Raw genomic sequence first — 12,330 nt, 5'->3', positions numbered from 1 at the left:
TTCTAGGTAGTGCTGCACCCAGCAGTCCATTTGCTTGTATTGGTCAGTGATCGTGTCCCCGATTTAGACTTGAGGGGACGATCTTCTTGATGGTTGGCCCAAAAGCTCTCTTAATGCCATCATACATTCCTCTGATGTTTCCGGTGTCAGAGGCCAATGAATATGACAGCATAGGTGTTGCCAGTAGTCATTTGCACAGCGCCTGGCTGTTCTTTTTTTGCAGCACTTCTGGCTACTTTAAGCACTACAGATGTTAACTCGCTGGGGGCTTTCTTGTAGTTCAACAGTGCAGTGCGCTTAGCGGCTATGACAGGTTCCAGCTCTTCAAAGTGAGATTGAAACCAGTCTGCATTCTGCTTCTCACGTTTGCCAAAGGTGGTCATTGCTGAGTCATAGATGGCGTCTCTGATGTGGGCCCACTTCGTCTCTGCATCCCCTGCAGGAGTGTTTTGAAGGGCTTTTACAAGTGAATTTAGTAACTTATGTGACAGCTGTGAATAAGAAATTCTGTTAGCGTTGATGCGTGGGCGGCCCTTCTGCTTGGAACGATGTAGTTTCTTTGGTTTGAGTCTAACCTTGCTGCACACCAGGGAGTGGTCAATGTCGCAGTCCACACTGTGGAAGCTGCGTGTGATTTGGACATTGTTTATAGAGGCTTGCCTTGTGACGATGAGGTCCAGCTGTTGCCAATGACATGATCTTGGGTGTCTCCAGGAAACCTGGTGACAGAGTTTAGTATGAAAGAAAGAGTTGGTGAGGCAGTGGTTGTGATAGGTACATAACTCCAGCAGTCTCTGTCCATTCTCATTCATCCTTCCAATGCCATAGCGCCCAAGGCAGGAGGGCCATGAGTCATGGTCAGCCCCAACCCTGGCGTTAAAGTACCCCAGCAGGAACAAACGTTTGGTATTAGGAATGCTGCTAATGATTTTATGGAGTTCCTCGTAGAACTGGTCTTTAACTTCAGGTGGGGAGCAGAGTGTTGGAGCTTAGATGCTGAGTAGGTGTACTGGACCAGAGGCAGTGAGCAGTCAGATGGACAGTATGCGTTCCGAGCCATTTGCAGGTGGCTGTATCATGCTGAGCAAAGAGTTTCTGATGGTGGAGCTAAGCCATATGTATCAGTGTGATCCTTGTTTGATCTGTGGTCTGACCATTTGAACAAGGTGCCACTGGACTGTCTTTAGCTATGGAACTGTAGCCCAGCCATCATGATGTCTTTGGGAGAGGAGAAAGAAAATCAAGCTGAGGAAAGCAATGATGTTGATGTCAAGAAATCCATCCATGAGCTATTTTTTTTGTGGCCTTTGGCCAGTATTGTGAATAAAAGCAATGGCTCAAGTCCATCAGTTCCTGAGTGGTTTTGAAATGATTGAGGAAGCAATGCAAGGTTTTAACTTTAAAAAATGGGCATTGAAAGAAATGATTACACCCTTATTTGCCTTTCTTTTCCCATTTGGAAACCTGTATGTTTGCATTGGTGGTTTGGGAAGTAGGTTTACAAATCAGCTGTGGGCCTCGCATTGAATTCCAGCTGTGGTCTGGTATGATGTGAACAATTAATTGAGAACAATTCTAACACACACACACACAACAATGACATTACCTCGCATGTCTCAAAGTTCTCAACAGCCGTCATTCCTATAGTTGCAGTCCCTTCATTATAACTTTAAGTTGTTGCTTCAGGAGAAAAGCACTGTTAATCTGCCAGCACCTCTTGGCTTAGTCCAAATTTTTGGCAACAGCTATCACTTTTGTTCATTCAATTACATAGGAATACAGCACAGAAACAAGCCATTCAGCCCAACAGATCCATGCCGGTGTTTATTTTCCACACAGCCTCCTCCCACCTCTCTTCATCTAATCCAATCAGCAAATCCTGATTTTCCTTTCTCCCCTACATGTTTATCTCTCAGCCTCAGAGCACAGACCAAACTCAAAGTATACAAAGCCATAGTTCTCACCACCCTTCTGTATGGCACCGAGTCATGGGTCCTATACTGCCGTCATGTACACCTTCTAGAGTGCTTCCATCAGCACTGCCTCCGCAGCATCCTCAAGATCTGCTGGCAGCACCGCATCGCAAACATTGAAGTCCTGGAAACCGACAACATCATCAGCATCGAGGTCATCCTCCTGCAAAGCCACCTGCGTTGGGCGGGCCATGTTGCCTGGATGTACGATAGTCGCCTGCCCAAGATCATGTTGTATGGAGAGCTGACCACTGGTAAAAATAACAGAGGGGCCCCATGCAAACGTTTCAAGGACTCCCTGAAGAAGTCTCTCTCTCTGACACATCAGCCATCACCAGTGGGAAACGCAGGCCATAGATCACGATGCCTGGAGATGCTACATCGGGAGTGCTACAATAACCTTTGAGACTGAGCGAAGAACCAGCATGAAAGAGGAAAAGGAGGAGAAGGATAGATCCAATTGCCCCCAACAGCAACTTGCATCCTGCTGTGGGAGAATCTGCCAGTCAAGGATAGGCCTGACTAGCCACCAGCAGGTCTGCAACCAATGAGTACAACCTTCTTAAAATCTTCATCCGCAAAGAAATGCCAAGAGACGTGTTTATCTAGCTTCCCCTTAACTGCATCTATGGTAATGTAAGCAGTGTTGATGGAAGTATAAAATTACAAGGAGATGCTAATAGATTAAGTGAATGGGAAAAACTGTGGCAAATGGATTTCTCCTATAAGCAAATTTGAGGTCATCCACTTTGGATCTAAAAAAGATAGATCAAAGTACTTTCAAAATAGTGAAAAACTCGAAACAGTGGAAGTCCAAAAAGACTTTGTGGTCCATGTAAATGTCATTAAAATGTCATGAACAGGTACAGAAAATAATCAAAAAGGTTAATGAAATGCTGGCCTTTATATCTAGAGGACTAGAATACAAAGGGTAGGAGTCATGCTTCAGCTATACAAAGCCCTGCCTGGTTAGACCACACTTGGACTACTGCCTCTGGCCACCACACCTTGGAGGATGTGCAGCGTAGATTTACCAGAATGATACCTGGACTCCAAAGGTTAAATTACAGGGAGAGATTAAACAAACTAGGGCTAAATTCCCTGGAATTCAGAAGGTTAAGGGGTGATTTATCAAAGTTTTCAAGATATTAAGGGAACTGATTCGTTTCTGTCTATTTACCCTACTTCCGTTAGTTGAAAACTTTTGGACAGGGTTGTCCAACCTTTTCATGTGTGGGGGCAACATTACAATTTTTGTCTTACATAGGTGGGCAGTGAGACAGTTTCAGAAAGATAAAGGCATTAAAAATTTATCTTACTATTATCTCACCAAGGCTCGTTCGACAACACCTTCCAAACCCATGACCTCTACCACCTAGAAGGACAAGGGCAGCAGATGCATGGGAAACAACACCACCTGCAAGTTCCCCTCCAAGCCACACACCATCCTGACTAGGAACTGTATCACAGTTCCTTCACTGTCGCTGGGTCAAAATCCTGGAACTCCCTTTGTAATAGCACAGTGGGTGTGCCTACACCCAAAGGACTTCAGCAGTTCTAGAAGGCAGCTCACCACCACCTTCTTGAGGACAATCTCTCTCTCCCCTTCTCCCTCTCTCTGTCCCCCCCCCCCTCTGCTGACTCTCTGTCCACCCTCGTCCCCTTTTCTCTCTCTCTCTCTGTCCCCCTTTCTCCCTCTCTCTCTGTCCCCCTTTCTCTCTCTCTCTGTCCACTCTCTCTCTCTGTCCACCCTATCTCTCTCTGTGTCCTCTCTCTCTCTCTCTGTCCCCTCTCTCTCTCTTTCCCCCCCTCTGTCCCCCCCTCACTGTCCCCCCTCCCTCTCTGCCCATTTCCCTCTCTGTTCCCCCCTCCCTCTCTGTTCCCCCTTCCTCTCTGTCCCCCCCTTCCTCTCTGCCCCTCTCCCTCTCTGTCCCCCCCGTCCCCCTCCTCCCTCTCTGTCCCCCCTCCTCTCTCTCTGTCCCCTCTTTTCTTTCTCTCTCTCTGTCCCCCCTCCCTCTCTGTATCCCCTCCCTCTGTACCCCCCCTCTATGTACCCCCCTCCCTCTCTGTACCCCCTCCCTCTCTGTACCCTCCTCCCTCTGTACCCCCTTCTCTCTCTGTACCCCTCTCCCTCTCTCTGTACCCCTCTCTCTGTCCCCTCTCCCTCTCTCGATCCCCCTCCCTCACTCTGTCCCCCTTTTTCTTTCTCTCTTTCTGCCCCCCCTTTTCTTTCTTTCTCTGTCCCCCCTTCCCTCTCTCTGTCCCCCACTTCCCTCTCTCTGTCCCCCACTTCCCTCTCTCTGTCCCCCCCTCCCTCTCTCTGTCCCCCCTCCCATTCTCTGTCCTGCTTTTTCTCCCTCTCTCTCTCTGTTTCCCCATCTCTCTGTCCCCCCTCCCTCTCTCTGTCCCCCCCCTCCCTCTCTCTGTCCCCCCCCTCCCTCTCTCTGTCCCCCCCCTCCCTCTCTCTGTCTCCCCCCCCTCCCTCTCTCTGTCCCCCCCTCCCTCTCTCTGTCCCCCCCTCCCTCTCTCTGTCCCCCCCCTCCCTCTCTCTGTCCCCCCATCCCTCTCTCTGTCCCCCCCCTCCCTCTCTCTGTCCCCCCCATCCCTCTCTCTGTCCCCCCCTCCCTCTCTCTGTCCCCCCCTCCCTCTCTCTGTCCCCCCCCTCCCTCTCTCTGTCCCCCCCCCCTCTCTCTGTCCCCCCCCTCCCTCTCTCTGTCCACCCCTCCCTCTCTCTGTCCCCCCCCCTCCCTCTCTCTGTCCCCCCCTCCCATTCTCTGTCCTGCTTTTTCTCCCTCTCTCTCTCTGTCTGTTTCCCCCTCTCTCTCTGTCTGTTTCCCCCTCTCTCTGACCCCATCTCTCTGGCCCCCCACCCTCTCTCTGACAGTTGCTGGGAGTGGGAGCATGCAGCACAGCAGCTTTGTGGTTGTTCAGTTTTTATTTTAAATCACGCTGAGTTTCACGGCTGGCAGGTGCTTGGAGCGGGAACAGCGGGTTCTGAAATTCAGACCGATTCGGGGTTTTCCAGCGGCCTTTTAAAAAAAGAAATGCCGGAGCCCGCCAGAAAACCCGAAGCTGTCCAAAGTTGGAAAGCCGCCATTCCCAATGTCAGCACCTGTCAGCTGTGAAACTCAGCGTGATTTTTTTCAAAAGCCAGTCTGAAAGAAGAAGGAAGACAATTGAAAATTTCTCATCTCTGAAATACATCCACAGATGGAAAACTTTGGCAGGCCAGATCCTGGCCCACGGGCCGTATGCTGGACAACCCTGCTCCAGGATTAGGGGACAAAAGTTAGAGCCAGGCCTTTCAGGAATGAAAATAGAAAACACTTCTACACACAAATGGTAGTAGAAGTTTGGGATAAAAACAGAAAATGCTGGAAATACTCAGCAGGTTTGGCAGCATCTGTGGAGTTAACGTTTCAGGGTGGTGACCCTACATCAGAACTGGGAAAAGTTAGAAAGAAAATAGACTTTAAGTAGGTCAAATGGGGGAGGGTGGAAGAAGAACCAAAGGGAAGGTTTGTGGTAAGGTAGAAGATGGGATACATTAAATCACAAAAAGAGGTGTTGGGGCAGAGTCTAATGGGACAAGTAAAGAGACAAAAGATGTGTCCAGAGGAGGTGTGAATGGCAGAATAATGAACAGCTACCATCCGAAAGCAAAACCAGAGAAAACAAGATTAAGACTGAAATATGCAAAGAAAAGGAAACAAAATAGGGGCAGAGATTATGGTCTGAAATTGTTGAGCTCAGTGAGTCCAGAGGGCTGTAAAGTGCCTAATTGAAAGATGAAGTGCTGTTCCTCAAGCTTGTGGTGAGCTTCATTGGAACACTGCAGTAGGGCGAGGGCAGTGATGTCAGCATGAGAGCAAGGTGGAGAATTAAAATGGCAGGCCACTGGAAGCTTGGGGTCATGCTTGTGGACTGAACTAAGGTGTTCCGCAAGGCAGTCATCCAATCTGCGTTTGATCTCCCCAATGCAGAATAAATCGCATCCACTCCTCAATCCCCACCAACACCTCATCTCCTTCCCACGGCACCTTTCCATTGCAAGTGCAGGTGGTGCAACACCTCTTACCGCCTCCTCTCACCATTCAAGGCCTCAAAAATTCCTTCCAGGTGAACCAGCAGTTTACGGGTACTTCTCTTAATTTAGTGTACTGCATTTGCTGCTCACAATGCTACACTGGGGCGACCAAATGCAGATTGGGTGACCTCAACCAAGGGGAATAGTGCCTTCCTATCCACTCTATCTGGACCCCTCATAATCTTATACACTTCAATTGTGTCTTCCCTCAGCCTCCTCTGTTCCAAAGAAAACAATCCTAGCCTATGCAATAATATAAAAGCAAAATACTGTAGATGCTGGAAATCTGAAATAAAAACAAGAAATGCTGGAAATACTCAGCAGGTCTGGCAGCATCTGTGGAGAGAGAAGCAGAGTTAATGTTTCAGGTCAGTGACCCTTCATCACTAGTCGATGCAATCTTTCCTTATAACTAAAATTCTCCAGTCCAGGCCAACATCCTTGTAAATCTCCTCTGCACCCTCTCTAGTGCAACCTCATGTTTCCTATAGTGTGATGACCAGAACTGCATGCAGTACTCCAGCTGTAGCCTAACTAGTGTTTTATACAGTTCCAGCATAACCTCCCAGCTCTTATATTCTGTGCCTTGGCTAATAAAGGCAAGTATCCCGTACACTTTTTAGACCACCATATCCAACTGTCCAGCCACCTTCAAGAATCTGTGGACATGCACTCCAGTGTATTTCTGTTTCTCTACACTTCTCCGTATTCTACCATTTATTGTGTATTCCTTTGCCTTATTAGCTTTCTCCAAATGCATTGCCTCACATTCTTCCAGATTGAACTCCATTTGCCACAGTTCCGCCCACCTGACTAGTTCGTTGATATCTTCCTACAGTCTACAGCTTTCTTCTTCATTATCAACCACACAGCCAATTTTTCTATCAACTGCAAACTTCGCAATCATACTCCTTACATTCAAATCCAAATCATTGATATGTACCACAAAAAGCAAGGAACCTAGTACTGTGCCCTGCGGAACCCCACTGGAAATAGCCTTCCTGTCACAAAAACATTGCATCGACCATATTGATGACCATCATATTTATGGCCCCAGGTTTTGGTCTCCCTACAACTGGAAACATTTTCTTTACATCTGCCCTATCAAATCCTTTCATAATCTTAAAGACCTCTATCAGGTCACCCGTCAGCCTTCTCTTTTCTAGAGAATAGAGCCCCAGCCTGTTCACTCTTCCTGATTGATAATATCACTTGTCTGAAATTATAATAAGAGCAAAATACTGTGAATGCTGGAGCTCTGAAATGAGAACAGAAAGTGCCGGAAATACTCAGCAGCTCTGGCAACATCTGTGTAGAGAGAAACCGAGTTAACATTTCAGGTCTGTGACCCTTTGAAATTATAATGCCCCCTTGCATCGTCTTTTTTCAGCATCAAGTACAACTATTTGATAATGATTGTGGAATATTTTTTAAATTAAAGCCAAGAATTTAAAAAATAGGGCAAAAAAAATGTAGAGAAGGGCAGTAAGAATGATTGACAAACTAAGTGCATTTAATTATGGAGATGGACTTTGTCCCTTGTATTTGCATTTACTGGAGGGGATCTCATTCAGGTCTTTCCACTCATTAAGGGCATTGATATCATGGATACAAGTGGATAGATTGTTTGAGGTGGTGGTCAGACTAGGAGGCAACTGTTTACATTGTGAAAGCCAGGGGTGAGGTTGGATGTGTTTCTCAAGAGGGTCGTTGAATGTCCCCAAGGTGGTAATGAGACTGGTTCCTTGTAGTCCTTCAAGAAGGCATTAGATGCATCTTTGTAAAAACATGAGACCATGGCAGAAACCAGATAAGATTTCAGATAATTACCAGCAGGTCGGGTCATCCACAGCAATGACAGCTTGCATTTATATAGTGGCTTTAAAATAGTAAAACGTCCTAACGGATCCTGGTCATTTATGACAGATCAGAGGGGAATTTTTGATTAAGATTTCCTGAATTGTGACTTAGAACTATATCTCCACCTTCATTGTCGCTGGGTCAAAATCCTGGAACGCCCTTCCTAAAAGCACTGTGGGTGTACCAACACCAAATAGACTGCAGTGGTTCAAGAAGGCAGCTCACCACCACCTTCTCAAGGGCAATTAGGGATGAGCAACAAATGCTGGCCTAGCCAGCAACTCCCACATCCCAGGAACAAAAAAAAAAATTGGCTATGGGTCTCTCCTGAGAAGTGTTTTTTTAAAATAATTTTTTTTAAAAACACTCCAATGTAGCTAGGAGAAGTACAAGTAGGAATGCTCCTCCTACTACATGGCATCCCCAATCGTTGCCCCTTTCCTCTACCTCACCCTCCCTCCACCCAGCCCCCAGACCTAACCTTTGGACTGCAATGACAAGGCAAGCTCCCGACATTCTTTTTCCTCAAATGGATGAGCTGCTTGTGGAAGAGTGACGGGCATCAACAGCTCACTCAATTAATGTTAACAAGGCCTGAAGCACAATTTCAGGTCAGGCCTCAGGGTTTGGGCCTCCTGGTTCAGTTTTCCCAGTTTGGGGCGACATTCTGTCGCATGGCCATCTCTGTGCCCAAATGTGGCTGCCAATGAATCTCCAGCCTATGATGTTCAAAGCTGAACACTTTGGCAATTAGTCCGAGAACATGTGAAACATTTGTTTCTCATTACAGAAAAACTACTGCAGGTAAAAGAAAAACTTGCATTTATATAGCGCATTTTGCAACCTCGGGACACCCCAAAGCACTTAACAGCCAATGAAGTACTTTTGAACTGTAGTCACTGTTGTAATGTAGGAAACGCGGCAGCCAATTTGCACACAGCAAGCTCCCACAAACATCAATGTAATAGTGACCAGATAATCTGTTTTTGTGATGTTGGTTGAGGGATAAAGTTTGGCCAGGACACTGGGGAGAACTCTTCTTCAAATAGTGCCATGGGATCTTTTATGTCCACTTGAGAGGTGTGATTATCTGAAAGACTTCTGACAGTGCAGGTCTCCCTCAGCACTTCACTAGAGTGTCAGCCTTGATTATGTGCTCCAGTAACTGGAGTGGGACTTGAACCCACAACCATCTAGCTCAGAGGTAAGACTTCTAACCACTCAGCCATCGCTAACATCATAGTTAAGAAGTTATATATCCTTCCTTGTGAGCGAATTAAGCTTCGTAGCAATAAAGTAAAAACAGATCTTAAAATTCCATATCGTTGTGCAGTTCTGGCAGACAAAGTCATTTCTGGGACAAATTTTTATGATAATGTATCAATACCTACATCAAAGGATCTATGTTAATCATAGTGACAGTGCTTACTCGGATCAGTATTGGATAAAATATTTTCTCTTTTCAATTTTTTCAAGTATAACTGATTTTTATTGTGTCTAAATTTCAGGGATAGTCTCCAAGGCGTATGAATGTCGACTTAAGGGCCAAGGAGCACAGTTTGTGGAAACATCTGTCCCATTCAATACACCTCAAAGCGTCGATTCTGCTGAAGTCACAGGCGACACACTCGATGGCTGCACAGAACAGCAGGAACCCACCGAGTCCATCGGGCAAGTGATTATAATTCAAGGGTATCAAGATGGATACGGCGAGGGCACCTCCATTGATGCCTCTGTTGAAGCCACTGCAGCAGCAACTCTTCAGACACTGGCTATGGCGGGTCAAATGGCTCAGGTGGCTGAGGTGATGCACATCACAGAAGATGGTCAGCTTATAGCCACGACTCTCAGTGCTGCCCATGTGGGCAGCATGGTACCCGGGCAGATTCTTACAAGACAGCTGACATCAGGTGCCACCCAGGTGGTTGTGGTTGAGAGTCCAGCTGAAGAAAGGGACGTTTCAGAAACAACCGTTGCCATGGAAACCCTGGTGGATTCCAATCACATCATCGAACAAGTGGTGACACAAGAGGAGTCGGCGATGCATGCGGCAGAGACGCCCACGGCACTGGATGCACTTCTGTGCGCCGTCACAGAATTGGGTGCAATCGAGGCAAGATCAACCGAGCAGGCAGGTGGTGAACCCAACCAAGAGGGAACTTACTCAGTAAGCTCTGTCATCGAGGAGGTCATTTCGGTCCCAAGTGAGTCAATGTGCGGCGCAATGGAGGTATTTCACAAAGAGCAAACCAATCACGAAGCCACAGAGGCTGTGGGGATGGTGTCAAACATTGAGCAGCCAGCGTCTGTAACCATGGCACAACAAGGATCTCAAGTCACTTTCAGCGACATGGTACAGGAGGTACTGCAGTTCGCCATGTGTGATATGAGGACAACAAGCCATATTGTGAAAGATGGCATCACTCAGGTCATAGTGACTGAGGAAGGGGCCACACACATGGTTGAGGGGGCTTCCCAGATCATAATGCAAGAAGGCGAAGAGCAAACTATAACTACCAATGGGCATCCGGTACAACTGATAGACACCTCTGGTGAAATATCACAGGTAATTGTCACGGAGGAATTGGCCCAAGCCATGGTTCAAGAGGCCACTGGTCATATGTCTGAAGAAGCAACACATGTTATTGTGACAGAGTTACCGCACAGCTTGGTGAACGGAGACCACTCCAGGACAGTGACTGAGGTTTATCCACATGGTGTGATGGAACTGATTAGCGAGGATGTGTCGTCATCCAGTCATCCAGTGACAACGATTGCCTTGGCAGAGTGCTACACTGAGGGCAGGTCAGAAATAGTTATGACTGAACTGTCAGCTGCAGAAGAGCAGGAAATGGAAGTTGGTGGAATCCAAGAAGCATGACTTGCCGTTAGTAGGGTAGAAAGCTTGATCGAAAGACACCATGGCTGACATTCCAACAATGTACTCTTCACAACATAACATGCTCTGTTTGGCACATTCATTCCTTGTGTCTGCTAGTAAGTCAGTGATTGGGAATCTGTTTGCCCATAAAACGATGAATGGGAGTATAGAATGAATTTAGTGAGCGACAGCTGATCATATTGACTTCACTGGAACAAAGGAATTTTAAGAATTCTGCAGCCCATAACTATACTGAGTTAATTGGATGCATCCATTTATAAGATGGCTTTGAAGCAGCATGGTAGAGTTGTAAGTTGGTCTGTATGTTGGTGTATACCCCTATTTTCATTGCACAGAATTGCTTAATTCAGCTGTGTCAGTAAATGTGGTGGGCAGGGGAATAGATGAACATTGACGCAAGCTCAAGAACAGTCTTTGCAGACGTTTTAGAGGGGGTCACTTCAGTCTCAGGGAGTGGTGCTGAATGCAGGGGGACCACAAAGTTGGGGAAGAAACGTAGTTTGGAAATAGATTTGAGGCTTTAAATCATTTGATTGGGCGACTCAGTTTCCTGACTTGAGCACTAAAGACTGAGGTTCCCTCAGGAGAATTGCATCAGGAGTACAAAGCTGGAAGCATAGATAGTCGCACATTTCTTTAGTTACCTTGTTTATACCTGGCAACTTCAGGAAGCAAAGTGAAGCCCAGTCGGGTAACAAAAGACTTAGAATGGGCTGGGAGGACGGAGAGAGTGAGGAATTGTATTGCGTGCTTTTTTCCTAACTTTGTTTTAGGCTCGATCAACAGAGAAATAAAATGAATTCCGGCAAGTTGCACATAGACAACCACAATGGAATGCTAGATGTCATTAGCTGTTTATTTTCATTGTTCAAATGCTGATTCCTCCAGACTTACAAATTCAGAAGAATGCATTGAACTTGTTGCTTATTTTCTTTTGCTTTGTGTTTTTGGGAGACATGGGGAATATCAGTAGGTGATATAATTTGAAATTAAAAAGGTTTTCTCAGCTCAGGTGGTCTGTTTAACTGTACAACAAACACAAGGTAATATGATAATGTACTATTTTATGTTTGACAATCATTAACATGGCTTTAAAGAAAAAGTTTCTGTTTTTCTTTTTGTTAACCGCTTGTACCAATAAATTGTTCTGGTTTAAAAAAGGACAGCTCTATAATTCATAGATTTTGCTCGCCTTTTGAAGCCTACAAATAATTAAACAAAACTGACTTAACTTTTTTAAAAAAGAGAATTAGGCGCTTGGCTGGAACCCAGTATTCTAAGTGATTCATATGTTTACCAATTATGAAAATAAGCCCTGTTTTAATGTACAATTAGTGAATAACAATTTAATTATATGATGTGTTTTACACATGGAGCAGCAGCCAATACACTACTAAATCTGTCAAATGCATATAAATATTATTTTATACATAACAACTTAATAGGTTCAGATCTACTTGTTTTTGTATGTCCACTTAACAACCTTGATTTTCCATTCTGTCGCAGAA

At 45.9% G+C, this 12,330-nt stretch overlaps 1 protein-coding gene across 4 annotated transcripts in view; it reads left to right on the top strand.

Annotated features, from left to right (window-relative positions):
• Window positions 1–11,982, top strand: part of znf407 (zinc finger protein 407) — a 460,931-nt gene extending 448,949 nt beyond the window's left edge. For all 4 annotated transcript variants that reach the window (XM_068032511.1, XM_068032512.1, XM_068032517.1 and 1 more), the window contains one exon: window positions 9,429–11,982. In XM_068032511.1, coding sequence (XP_067888612.1) covers window positions 9,429–10,801 — 1,373 coding nt within the window. In that variant the 3' untranslated portion in view covers window positions 10,802–11,982. The remainder of the gene's footprint in view (window positions 1–9,428) is intronic.
• The last annotated feature ends 348 nt before the right edge of the window (window positions 11,983–12,330 follow it).

Source organism: Heterodontus francisci, chromosome 5 (assembly GCF_036365525.1).
Source record: "Heterodontus francisci isolate sHetFra1 chromosome 5, sHetFra1.hap1, whole genome shotgun sequence".
Taxonomy (NCBI): domain Eukaryota; kingdom Metazoa; phylum Chordata; class Chondrichthyes; order Heterodontiformes; family Heterodontidae; genus Heterodontus; species Heterodontus francisci.
Note: the sequence above shows the minus strand (reverse complement) of the source record. Positions and strands in the feature narration are given on the sequence as shown.